The sequence below is a fragment of the Medicago sativa genome, chromosome 4 (genome assembly GCF_051527215.1).
Source record: "Medicago sativa cultivar Bolivia chromosome 4, Bolivia_mono, whole genome shotgun sequence".
NCBI lineage: Eukaryota > Viridiplantae > Streptophyta > Magnoliopsida > Fabales > Fabaceae > Medicago > Medicago sativa.
Genome location: NC_140752.1, coordinates 80,231,362 through 80,245,248, shown reverse-complemented (window position 1 = coordinate 80,245,248; position 13,887 = coordinate 80,231,362). Strand labels below are relative to the sequence as shown.

General features: G+C 35.2%; 2 protein-coding genes across 3 annotated transcripts; one reads left to right on the top strand and one right to left on the bottom strand.

The window, feature by feature from the left end:
- Nucleotides 1-796: 796 nt before the first annotated feature.
- LOC146932434 (internal alternative NAD(P)H-ubiquinone oxidoreductase A2, mitochondrial-like) lies at nucleotides 797-5,040 on the top strand. Of its 2 annotated transcripts, XM_085704131.1 has the most exons (10): nucleotides 797-928; nucleotides 1,043-1,139; nucleotides 2,186-2,815; nucleotides 2,966-3,179; nucleotides 3,310-3,470; nucleotides 3,570-3,635; nucleotides 3,725-3,888; nucleotides 3,985-4,099; nucleotides 4,386-4,565; nucleotides 4,704-5,040. In XM_085704131.1, the coding sequence occupies exons 3-10, from the start codon at nucleotides 2,237-2,239 to the stop codon at nucleotides 4,857-4,859; spliced, it is 1,635 nt and encodes a 544-aa protein (XP_085560257.1). In that variant the 5' UTR covers nucleotides 797-928; nucleotides 1,043-1,139; nucleotides 2,186-2,236; the 3' UTR covers nucleotides 4,860-5,040. The 2 variants fall into 2 exon arrangements, with proteins under 2 accessions (XP_085560257.1, XP_085560256.1); XM_085704130.1 differs by lacking the exon at nucleotides 797-928 and having other exon boundaries at nucleotides 1,005-1,139.
- Nucleotides 5,041-10,765: 5,725 nt separating this feature from the next.
- Nucleotides 10,766-12,323, bottom strand: LOC146932433 (uncharacterized). The gene is made up of 2 exons (XM_085707759.1): nucleotides 11,668-12,323; nucleotides 10,766-11,558 (listed from the first exon to the last, which is right to left on the bottom strand). The coding sequence occupies exons 1-2, from the start codon at nucleotides 12,321-12,323 to the stop codon at nucleotides 10,766-10,768; spliced, it is 1,449 nt and encodes a 482-aa protein (XP_085563885.1).
- Nucleotides 12,324-13,887: the final 1,564 nt, after the last annotated feature.

Below are 13,887 nucleotides of genomic sequence, written 5' to 3'. Positions count from 1 at the left end.
TGGGGAGGACGTTTGAACGATTTTTTATGCATTTTTTTTATGTTTCATATGAATGATGTATGTTGGTATTGTAATACCTAATCAATTATGTCCCCTTTATGGCATTTCTAATATGTATTGAATATTTTTACTTTTGAATGAATCACACACAAATTTATGCCATTTTAAATGATGATTCTATTTTGAATGTCGATTGAATTTTAAATGTTAGCATGTTTGAGAATGACGAGTTGTTGAAAATATTTTCGATAGTTTGAGATGCATGTGAACCATCCTTCTACCTAGAATCAATTTTCAAAGAATTTCCAATATTTTTGGAGTAGCATGAGAGACGTACGGAAACAGAAGATTGAGCAAAGAACTCATTTTCATTTGACTGGACCCGCACGTAATTGAAAGACCTGATGTTGTTGAACCGCGTCCCCACCAGCTAGAATTTTTTTATTAATGACCACCTTCTTTGACCACATTCTTTGCTTCCTTCCTGAATGAATAAACAATGGAAGCTTTTTCTACCAAAAATAAATAAATAATGGAAGTTTCCATATTTAGTCAAATTGATTGGAATGACCGAAAGTCCCTCTCATTTTCTAATGACGAAAGCCATTGAACAGGGACATCGTCGTCTTTGCAACCCCCAAACGGTGCCGTTTCAATTCTTCACACCCTATGACGGCTTCCACATAATAATTAATTGTAATATACTAGTAAGAATAATAAATAAACAGAATATACTAAAACGCGGCCAATTGGTCCGCTAATATTTATAATCATAATCATAGTATTAATATATATTAATTAATTTAGAAATTATATTATGTAAAACACAATTCATGTTGTTCTTTGCATTGGTAGTGGGGGCAGACCTTCTAGAACACCCTTATTTCTTGGGTCTCAAGTCGGCGCACATGACATGAGAAATCAAAAGGTACTATACCCTTAAACTAATAGAATAATGTAGTATTACATCTTTCAATTCGTGACTTTAATAGTAGGTACCCTTATTACAAACCTAATAAATACCGAGAATTTGGCGTAGCAGGCATTAGGCAACACAGCGTGAAAAAACTTCCTCAATCAATCTTCTTCCTTCCGCAGCCAAAACATAAACCCTTCGACTGCAAAATCAAAATCGAAAGGTTACGTTTCTTTTCTTTACCATAAAAATGTAATAATGTGATTCATAATTACTATTATTCTTTGTTGTACTTTGGTTTCTGTCGTCATTTTTCTCATTGAAACTTGTATTTTCATCGCCTGATTTTGAATCTAAGATCAAGACTTTCTATAAATTGCATCATTTTTTCACTCTGTAAATGATTTTGAATACCACACTTTTCTGGTTTATGATCGTCATTTACATCATAGCTTCTAACATGCTCGACATATTTCTTAGGTCTGGCTCAATAATTTTCAATAGTAAGTGAGGTTTAAAGCAAGATTTAATATGACCTTTTTTGTTATGAGATCTTTTTGATGAATTTTTTTTTTTTTTTTGTTGGTAGGTCTAAAGTTAGGGATTTAGTAGCCTTACCCATGGAGCGACTCTTAGTATTGTTCAATAACGACAGTTTTTTTTTTTTTTTTTTCCTTTCTGCATAGAACATGTTAACATACTAAATTTGAAAAACTACTCTTATTACATTGGTCCAAGTGGAATTTGGCTTCGATACTTTAAGCAAGGTTCAAGCTTTGTGGATGAAAAAATGCGGTTGGGAGGGGAGATCACACCATAGGTGGCCAGCCAGCCAGATTCCTAAAAAATTAGTACTAAATTTCAAATTTAAGGTTTTTGTGACAAGCTCATTTTTTATGAGTTACTTTTCCCCTAAAAAGTGATCATGTTTTAAATGTGTGTCTTATTCAATGTGCGAGTTACTACATTGTTTAGTGCTTATAAATTTTGGTGGTACTCATTCTTTGTAACTACCAATAACTGCTGATCAAAGCTATATTACCTTTTGTTTTTCTTGTCCTATATTCTTGGAAATTATGGTTGTCAACCAGCAACCAATTTGATTTTCTTGCTTCCCTCAATCCTCAATTGTCTTTTCTTGTCTCTGCTCATGTTCTGAAGCAACCATTTTGCAACTCACTTTTTGTATATATAAGTTTGCTATTTCTTGTTAAAAATCTCATTTTTTTTGTAGCACTAACACCTTTGAATTTTGATTTTGATTTTCAGAAATCTTAGAAAGTAGTATAAAGCATTGTGACCAGAACTGATTCTATAACAATGGCATTAGCAAGGATTGCTAGAAGCAACCTGAGAAGATCAGGTGTTGCTTTTGGAAGTAATGTACATGAGAAGGATATGTTCAATGAGAGAACATTTACAACCAAAGGCTCCTTACCTTCCCATGTAGATGGACCATTTTCGTATATTTCCAGAATTAAAGAACAGAACAACATGAATTTTTCGAAGAGGGGAATAACAGGAACTGCATTCCATCAGCTCCCTAACACACAAAGAGTTATAGAGGAATCTGAGTCAGAGTTCGAAGATGATCCGACAAGATATGCAGGACTAGAGGCAACAAAACCAGGTGAAAAGCCTAGAGTGGTTGTTCTCGGTACCGGTTGGGCTGCTTGTCGGTTTCTTAAAGGGATAGACACGAGAATTTATGATGTTGTGTGCATATCACCAAGGAATCATATGGTTTTCACTCCTTTGTTGGCTTCAACATGTGTTGGTACCCTTGAATTCAGGTCTGTTGCTGAGCCTGTTGGTAGAATACAGGATGCACTAGCAAAGGAACCCAACTCATACTTCTTTCTAGCTTCCTGCACTGGAGTTGACACAAACAAACATGAAGTGAGTACAATTACTTGCCCTTCTTTTAGAAAAACTATACTGTTACAATGGAATGTTCAATGTGAAAAAATTGAAAGACTAATAAATTTGTGTTTGTACAAAGTTTTTTTTCTATTGAAATGCTTAGTCAATTTTACTTCATGTCAACAGGTCTACTGCGAGGCAGTTACCAATGGTGGATTATCTAAAGAGCCTTACCAATTCAAAGTTGCATATGACAAGCTTGTAATTGCAGCTGGAGCTGAGCCTTTAACTTTTGGTATCAAGGGAGTAAAGGAACATGCTTTTTTTCTTCGTGAAGTGTATCATGCTCAAGAAATAAGGAAGAGACTTCTCCTTAATCTGATGCTTTCTGAAAATCCAGGTGGGTGTTTCATATCCATACTTAGTTTAGTTTTAAGCTTAATTTGTTATAACTTATAATAATTATGCAGGTGGGTGTCATTATTTTTTTATGCCAAAGGCTAAGCTGAAAATGTTTTTCATTATGACAGGCATATCAGAAGAAGAAAAGAAACGTCTGCTGCATTGTGTAGTTATTGGAGGTGGTCCTACAGGAGTGGAATTTAGTGGTGAATTGAGTGATTTCATCACAAGAGATGTTCGTGAGCGCTATACTCATGTTAAAGATTACATTCATGTCACACTCATTGAGGTATCTAATCTAATTTATATATTGAAGTCTATTTTGTGTGCTGATGTTGTTAAATATATTAACTGTGTATTTAACCACTGTTTAACTTTTCATAATTAGGCAAATGAAATACTTTCATCCTTTGACGTTGGCCTTCGACAGTATGCAACGAAGCACTTAACAAAGGTAAACCTTTTGTGTTTTGATCGCGTATATACCAATCTTCAATGATTAACTGTCAAGTATGAGACTAAGACATTCAATTTTTGTATCAGTCTGGAGTTTGTCTTATGCGGGGTGTGGTGAAGGAGGTGCATCCCCAAAAGATAGTTTTGAGTGATGGAACTGAAGTTCCTTATGGTCTCTTGGTTTGGTCCACAGGAGTTGGTCCCTCTGAGTTTGTCAAAAAACTGAATCTTCCAAGCTCTCCAGGTGGAAGGTATGTGAAGCCAGATATTAAAATTTAAAATGTTTCAATCTTTTGCTCATTTTATTTATGTGATTTTAATTTAACTAATGTTGTTGAATGATACAGAATTGGTGTTGATGGATGGATGCGTGTTCCGTCTGTGGAAGATGTCTTTGCACTTGGGGATTGTGCTGGTTTTCTTGAACAAACTGGAAGGCCGGTGCTTCCAGCTTTAGCTCAGGTTAGCCTTATTGTCTATGATGTTTTGTCAGTACATATGGATAAAGTGATCAAGAAGAAAACCTAACATTTATCTATATTGTCTTTTAATCCAATGTAAAAAATTCCAATAGAGGGTACTTGACAGGCTAATGAATGAGTAATACTAATGACATAATATATGCATAGTACTACAGAAATAGGAAAAAGCTTCTATTTCATTGAAAAACAAGCAAAACATCAATTGTTGTCTCTATGTTCTATTTACTGATGAAGAGTATACTTTCCTATGCACTGGTCACTGACAGGTTGCTGAAAGACAAGGAAAGTTCCTTGTAGAGTTGTTCAACAAAATTGGGAAACAGAATGGAGGAAAGGCTTTGTCTGCAGATGGCATCACACTTGGAGAACAATTTGTGTATAAACATATGGGGAGCATGGCATCAGTAGGTGCCTATAAGGCACTTGTTGATCTACGGCAATCCAAGGTATAATGGGAAAGTTTCTATTTCTAGTTCTATCTCTAATGTCTAATTTACACTGGAGTTTAATGAAAAGAAACAGAAATTAGCAAACTCAAAAGACTGCTTCTGATTTTGTGCTGCAAAATGTATCTTATGTTATAGGATGCAAAGGGATTGTCACTTGCTGGTTTTGTCAGCTGGTTGATATGGCGTTCTGCATATCTTACACGTGTGCTGAGCTGGAGGAATCGGTTTTACGTGGCAGTTAACTGGGGAACCACTTTTGTCTTTGGCAGAGACAACAGCAGGATAGGTTGAATTTTGGCTGCAACATTGTAACTACAAAACCTATCCCACTTTTTTGACACATTATTTTGGTTGAGTGGTCAGCCTATGCATTATTTTTTTCTCTCTGTATTCACTATAAAACTTATATCATATCATGATATAAACAAGTTGGATCGGATAAATATGATATTTTACCAGAATTTGTTTTTCATGTTTTATGGATTCATTATTGTAAAGTAGAAAAAGGGTAAAACAAGACCAAGTGATTCTAAGTGTTTTATTTATATACGACAGGAAGACATTTTTCCCAGCAATGTACATATATGTTCCTTTTATTAACTCTATGAAGAGTATTTAAAACTATAGAGCGCCCTACACAATTAGATATTTTGCTTAATCTAGCGTCACTTAGATTTAATTACAAAATTTGAGAAGGTTTTGATTTGCAATTGCACTAAATGTTGTTATGAGAGGCGAAACTAATTCTGAAAATTTGAAATTAATTGAATATAATGAAAATGGAAATCAAAGGCGACCTCATAAACGACCTTTTCTGTGGGTCGTTCGCAAATCACAATGTTTCAGGGCTTTGAAGATCTCTGCTTAAGGAACTTTTATTCACAACTAAGCAATCAAAGATCCACATTAAACAAGATTTTGATTCCCAATGTCTCGTGTGGGATTCTTAAATTAAAGCAAGGATTTCAATTGCAGTCGCATTGTAATTAAATTTGCACAAAAACTGGGGCCAATAGAGTCACAGTAATCAATGTCACTGACACAGACATAAAAAATTCCTTTACATACGGCAATTTGAAACCATGCAGTACTACTGAAGTATATCAAGACATACATATAGCAGACTCAGATTAGTCCTCTAACATATACAAAATCATCATATACAGTTAATACACAGAACCCTTTCCAAACGAGAATTCATAATTCAAATATCTGCTAGAGCAACCTAACAAAGCTTTATCAGAAATGTGAACTGTCAAAAACTAACCGAAAAACTACAAAGAAAAACCATAACATGTTATGACAGTTACATATAAATCTAAATTAAAATAAAGTTCATCCTATGCTATGAGCAAGAATACCCTTGCCGCATTGCCAACGTTGTTTTAACTTGTGCTGATAGGTAATTGTGGATTGTGCAATGACTTTTTTAATAGCTTAAGCATAAGTCTCGTGCTTATAGGTAAGTGTGGATTCAAGCAGGTCCTAAGTGAATTCTTTGGATCCTGTTCAGAACCGGCATATAGCCTAGGGTGAAAAGCCCAACAAAACGGGTGTACGACCTCGCATAGGAGCACACTGCGTTCAATCCTGGCCGCTCATTTCATCTATAACGGACTCCAGGATTAGCGCCGTGAAACCCGAAGATGAGGTTAACGCTCTCCACGGACCACGGCTATATAAACGATCCCGGAGCTTCACCACAATGAACTATCTGATCTCATCGGACAGATCAGATCCCGTCCAAGCTGCTTGTTGATTATGGTCAAATTCTCTTGTCGCTATCATCATATCCCTTACCATAAAATTCTTTTGAGCTCACATCAATTGTGGGTGTTTCAAGAGGTTGATTACACCACTTACCTCTAAAACTGAGTTTGAGCTATACGTCTAAAACTGAAGAAAAAACATAAAATCGAAGATAATCGAAGAACATTTTTCAAACACAAAGCAACAAAAAGAAATTGAAGAAAAAACATGAAAACTCGTAAAATCATGATTGAAGAAGAAATAGAAGGATTTCATCGAGATTGATCACACATCCATGACTAGTTGTGATATCATTCATATAAAGATCTATAATGAGAGATAAAAAAGCATTTTTTTATTTTTTATTTTAACTATTAATCCATTGCAGTTAAGTACGAAGCACGTCTTCTTGATGATCATGAGACGCTTGTCAAAAAATCTGATGATCATGGAGTGATGTTCAAAGTCGAGGACAGTGATTTTTGTCCTGCATTGTCAAAGTCTATTAAAGACAGTGACCATGGGAGACAAAGTGATTCTGACCGTCAAGCCTCAATATGGATTTGGTGACAAGGGAAACCCAGCTCATGGAATTCCTCCTAATGCAACGTTGAAGATTACTCTCGAGTTACTTTCTTAGAACCAAGTACCTTTTCTTATGACGATCCTTAAGGAAGGAGAAGGGGATGAATGTCCAAATGAGACTGCTCTTCTCAGATGTAAACCATCATTCATTCATTCATTCATTGTTTTTAATGGATTTATTACTGCATGTGTTCTCATGTGATATTTCCTTATCTTGCATTTTTCTAGTGAAGCTAATTGGTAAGATGCAAGATGGCACTGTATTTTTGACAGAGGGACATAGTGATGATGATCAAGGGAAGCTGTTTGAATTCACAACAGATGAGGGTAATTTCAATTTTCCCTACGTTTCACCCTCTCACATTAATTTCTTTTTACATCAACTACAGTGAGTGAATGTTTGTTCTATTGAGCAGAGCAAGTGATTGTTGTGCTTGATAGAGCTGTAATGAGCATGAAAAAGGGGGAGATAGCTTTGGTTGCTATTGGCCCTAATTTTACTTTTGGTTCACCATGGTCTCATCTGCACCGGTTCCTCCTGATTCAACCGTGAGCTAGTATCATTTGTAAAGGGAAATAAATAGCTTGATTATAATTTTCAATTGTGCATTGATATATTTCAATGTTGGTTGTTAAAATTCTATTATTACAAAAGGAACACTAGCTTGAATTGTGCATGCATAAACAACAGAATAAGAGAGATTTGTAAATAAGAACCAAACGGATTCATTAGTCATTCCAAACTAAATAAACAAGAGATATATTTATACATATGAACAGAACAAAACTTTTTCTTCCACTTTTCATCATACCATTACTCCTTGCACCTCCCATTTGTTAACAAACTAACAAGTAGCTTTTGTACAACATGTTTGTTAACAACACTCTAACATTAAGGGTTAAAAAAAAAGGTTGAGAAAGAATCAAGATAAGTGAACACATCTTGAGGAGAAGATGGAGGAGACATTATGGAACAATCCCAACACAATCCCCACTTTCACTTGGCCTCTCTTAGGGATCATACGGCTCTTAGAAATATTACTCTTGTTGGATAACTTACTTTGGTAAACCAAATCCCTTCTAGTTATCACCACCACTCCCATCTTTGCCTTCATCTTCTTGCAATAGAGTTTCACACACAACAAGATTCAAAAGGTTTCTCTTCTCTTTAGAGTTTCTCTTTAGCTAGATGTATTGTGTATTTCACACCTTCACTTACTCATTACTTATATAGATTTATTTAGTGCTGTCCTTTAGAATGTGGACCCTTGAGATAAAACTTTTAATTGTAAAGTTTGTATTTATCTTCTTGAATATTATTAAATAGATAAAACTATGTTAAAATTGACAAATATTTATAAAGAAAAATTAAATATAGTTTATGTTTGTGTCTCAATTAAATATATTGTCGTGAACTTGTGGGTTTTGAATTGTTTATTGTTGGTCGTTTGTTGGCAATTTTGACTTTGTTTTTCTTTGCAAGCTATCCAACCTTTGTTAGTATCATTTACATGGATGGAGTGCTTGTTTCTCTTTGTTTGATTTTGATATTGACCCCTAGCCTTGCACCACACACAAATCCATTTATCCTTAGTTTTATTAAAGAAAACGGTCTTCATTTTGTTTCTTAGTTCAAAATGGAAAAATCCGCACCACTATAAAATTTGCATTAAGTTATGCTCTTTTTTTTTTTAATGACAGGTATTCTCTTTGATAATAACATGTATTTTTTGTTTGCATTTGTGTTGTTAGCTCATATCTTTTTTGTTTTGTTTTGATGAAGCCAAGAAGTAAATTAAAAAGAAAAAGTTCTAAATTGAAGGGATTAAGCTAAAACTCAATTAAACAACCCTTGATAGCTCAGAAATTAAAGAAGCGACTCAAGCGAGTTACAAAATAAATATTTTATATCTTTGTTTTATTTTTAATTTTTTAAATACGTAATTAAAATGGTTAGACTTAACTTTTAATCTTGACAAAAAACAATTTTAAACTTAAAAAATTTACAAATTAGTATAAACAAAAACATAAATACAAGCGTACGTTTGTTCACAAAAGTCAACAATCAATTATTGGCACGGATTTTAATTTTATGAACAAGATACAGAAAAACATAGAGAAAAGGTCAATGGTCAACACTGGATAACTAGAGCAAATCCTTTTAATAAAGGCCCGTAGAAACGAAAACAAAAAATTGTCAAGATGCTACTCAATAATTAAATTAATTATTGAGTAAACAAATGCATGGTTGTAATTTTTTTTGAGTTTTGTTATTTAAACATTTATTTATATGATAATTTTGAGATAATCAAAATTTTACAAAAAAAATAATGTATTGGTATAATTCAAAGTATTCGATCTAAATAATTTTGGTATAATTAGTTGAGTTTTGTTTTACAAACGATCTAATGTGAGCTTTTAATTCCATAAAATGATTTTAAATTGTACTATCATCTTTTACAATTTTCTTATAATCATGTTGTATGATTGATGACTATATATCTACAATTAAACGGTCACGTATGAATTTTAGTGACGTAGTATATTTCTTTGTTAAAAAAAACTCACATCTGACCAATTGATTCATATATAACATATTATCACTATGTTTATTTGTCAGAGTGTGTTCAATAATTGAAGAAAGTTACCAGTACTTTTTTTGGCAAATCATCAATTGTCGTCCACTCTTCAAAAAAAAAATCAATTGTCGTCAATTGCTAAATATTACCAACTCCATAGAGGCAGAGACGTGAAGAATTATAAGAGTCAAGAATGAGAGAAAAATATTTGCGCATGAAGGAAGAGTCTAGTGTAAATAAATCAATGAGAATGTTAATCGGTATTTCAAGGGTATTGGTTAAACATTCAAAAAAATAAGTTTTTAAAAAAAGTTATGTAATTATTACTTGGTCAAAAGTAACATTGTATATTTACAAGACAAAATTTCTATTTGTATAATCTTTAATCATTGCCCTGAAGACATTGGTTAGTAAGATCCATAAATCAATGCATCTCTTCTATCTAATAGTAAAGGAAAAACTAACAAGTTAACGCCCGACACATTTTTCAAATGACTTTGTCTAATATGCACAAGTAAACGAGTCTAGCACCATGCTCAAGTTTGTTTTCCACCAACGGATAATAAATATCATCAAATTTAATTTGATTCAATGGTGAAACTTATTGATACAATGATGAAAACAACATTGTACATGATGCAAGACATATCTCACTTGTGCACAGTTGAAATGACCTTTTCTAGATACTCTGATGGCCGTCTCATCATTGATTTTCTTAGTAACAACTAAATCTCCATAAATTAAAAAGTTTGGATTTTTTTCTTCTTTTCATTTTCCTAATGATGTTGTTGTCTTGGTTGTTGTTTGCAGTGGATGCATTGGATTTACCATTCTTAAATGCATATTTGGATTCATTGGGTTTGCCAAATTTTAGAAAAGGTTGTAACTTTTTTTCGATCTTCAGAAAAGGTTGTAACTTCGCAGCAGCTGGTTCAACTATTCTTCCAGCCACTGCATCATCCATCTGCCCTTTCTCCTTTACACTTACATTTTTTTTTTTAAAAATACAAACTTATTATTTTGAAAATATTTTCTTGGTTTCTTTTTCTTTCTCCGAAAGGTTTAGTAGGAGTAATTCACATACTAAGTGCATATAAAAGAGATATTACATATTCAAACAAGCACTTTAACCCACCAAATATCACTACAAATTTTTTTTTTTTACAATTTTTTTTTTAAAAAACAAAAATGAATTATATTAACACTGACACCGTAATTGTCATAGCACAAGGTGTGCCGAAACAGTCACGGGAAGAATACAGTCAAATCAATCATACATAACAGTCAGTCGATGCCCATACATAAAAGCGGGTTCGACCACCAACTATGAATACCGAATCCAAAATTAACATGACTAGCTTTCAGCCACCACAATGAATATGATTTAACTTTATCTAACAATTGTGGTAGAGAGCTTTGTTTGTTCCTAAATAACCTGTCATTCCGATCATTCCAAATAAGCCAAACACATAGGAGCCAAATAAGGTGAAAAAATGATCTCCGCGATTTCAAAACACCAGCATAATGGATAAATTGCGAGAAATGGTCTGATATAACCTGTGATTCAACCCCTTCAATTCCGAGCCATGCCCGCACCAGCGGCCAAAGTGCACCATAATACGGACAAATCATAAACAGATGCTTCAAGTCCTCAGCATGCTCACACTCGGCACAACACATCCGCAAGTCCACTGAAATGATCCCGCGCTTTGCCAAATTCTCTTTAGTAGGAAGACGATCCCTCAGCAGACGCCATGCAAAAATAGATACTTTAAGAGGCACCTGTTTATGCCAAATTAACTCTGAATTTTGATGTAAATGGGGCTGATCTTGCGTTGTCAGTAAGTCATACACCCCACGGACCGAGTACCCACCAATCTGGTCTGGTAACCAAAGCCACCTGTCAAAAGAAGAGTCCTGCAAAGTAACTGTAAGTAAAAGTTCCCTACACTCCTCTAACAATTCTTCCTCCCACGCCCACAACCGACGACGCCACTGCCACACCTCCCCACCAACCTCCACACCTAACACAAACATGTTCCTCACCCTCCTAACCCCCAACCCTCCATACTCCTTCCTCAGACATAGAGAATTCCAACTAATCCAAGTAATTTTGCTTTTGTCCTCACTCCCCCCCAAAAAAAAATTTATTTAACAAAGATTCAATGGAAGAGATTTTACCTGACGGAGCTTTGAAAAAGGAAAGTGCATAGACAGGAAGTGCAGTCAGGACAGATTTGAGAAGAGTTAACCTACCACCAAAGGAAAGGAACCAACTATGCCAACCAGACAATCTAGATTTAATTCGAGTAACAATAGGCTCCCAAAATAATAACCGACGCGGATCGCCTCCAATCGGAAGGCCCAAATAGAGAAACGACACTTTACCCACTTTGCAACCCAACACAGAAGCCGCTTTAGACAACCAAGAGGCATTAATATTGACCCAAACCAGAGAACTTTTATGGAAATTTACCTTCAAACCTGACATAGCCTCAAATAAAACCAAACCAGCCCGCATTGCCCGCACATTATCCCAACTTTTATTCCCAAATAATAGAATATCATCAGCAAACTGTAAATGAGACACAACCACTTGCTCTGCGCCACCCACCCTGTATCCCGTAAAAGTTCCCGCATCAGACAAGGCTTTCATCAAAACATTGAAACCTTCTGCTGCCAATAGAAACAAAAAGGGGGAAAGAGGATCGCCTTGACGTAAGCCCCGTTCCAGTTTAAACTCATCAGTAGGGCTGCCATTCACTAAAACTGAAGCAGTAGCAGTACTGACACATTCTCTTATCCATTTTCTACATAAAGTCGGAAAAGACATACTTCCCATAACGTCGTCAAGGTACCCCCCACTCAACAGAGTCATACGCCTTTTCAAAGTCCACTTTAAACATCAATAACTCTTTATTCGATTTACGCGCCTCATCAACCACCTCATTAGCTATCAAAATTCCATCAAGAATTTGTCTATTTTTTACAAAAGCAGATTGCACCTCAGACACAACACTGCCAATCACCTGTCTCAACCTGTTTGCTAAAATTTTTGCCAGAATTTTATAAAGACTACCCACTAAAGAAATGGGCCGAAAATCATTCAAAGACCGAGGACTCTCAACTTTAGGAATAAGTGCAATGAACGTAGAATTTATACCTTTCAATAATTTCCTATTCCTATGAAATTCTGAAGTAAACCGCAAAATATCGTCTTTCATCTCATGCCAAAAATTCTTAATGAACCCAAAGTTGATTCCATCCGGGCCTGGACTCTTAAAACTATCACCGTCCCACACCGCCGCCTTAACTTCATCCGCAGAAAAAGGTTTTGTCAATGAACCCATTTCCAAGAATGAAAGCTTTCGAAATTGCAAATTACCCAGAGTAGGCCGCACTACACGAACTGACAAGAAGTGATTCTTAAAATGCCTAAAGACTGCTTGACGGACAGGATTGACACCCTCTACCACTGCCCCATTCACAAGAATCGAAGATAGAGAATTATATCGACGTCTACCTGCCAGAACCGAATGAAAAAATTTCAAATTTGCGTCACCATCACGGAGCCAATTTAATCTCAACTGTTGCCAATAGATACTATTATTAAGACGCGACAAAGAGTGAATATCCGCTGACGTACTGTGTAATTCATCAATCTCTTCTTCCGACAAATCCGTCTCCTCCCCTTTACCATCAAGGGCCGCCTGCCTCATTTTCAACCCATCAATCCTCGCCGGTAAATTACGCGTATGAGAACCATGCCACTCTTTCAGAGCCTCTTTGATCAATTTCAATTTTTCTTTGAGGACATACCCTCCCCACCCATGAACATCAAAAGAATTCCATTTTTCACGAACAAAAGTGTTGTAACCAGGCATGTCCTGCCAACATTTCAACAACCGCATCGGTCTCGGTCCCCAATTCTGATCATCGACTGACAATACAATTGGACAATGATCAGAAATACCTTTTAAATGAGCCACCTGTAAACAATTAGGCCAACGCAGACACCACTCTTCAGAAAGGAGAAACCTGTCCAGCCGACTCATCGAACGGCCACAAGAAACTTTTAAATTTTCTTTGTTTGTTAGGATTATACTACAAAGTGCATCAATTTCTGTCATAGATATTAAATGGCCACAAGAAAGAATGAGCAACTACACTAATTTAATACTCCCTCCGGTCACTATTATAAGCAAAAATTAACTTTTTAGGTTCATTCATTAAATCATGTATTTGATCAATAATATAGACCAAATACATCATTTAATAAATGAACCTAAAAAGTTGATTTTTGCTTATAATAGATAGAAAATAATATGTCTACATCATGCATTTCAATTTCAAGTTCAGTAGACGACAATATGTGGGGGGTCCCTAATGCCGGCTATATTTAATGG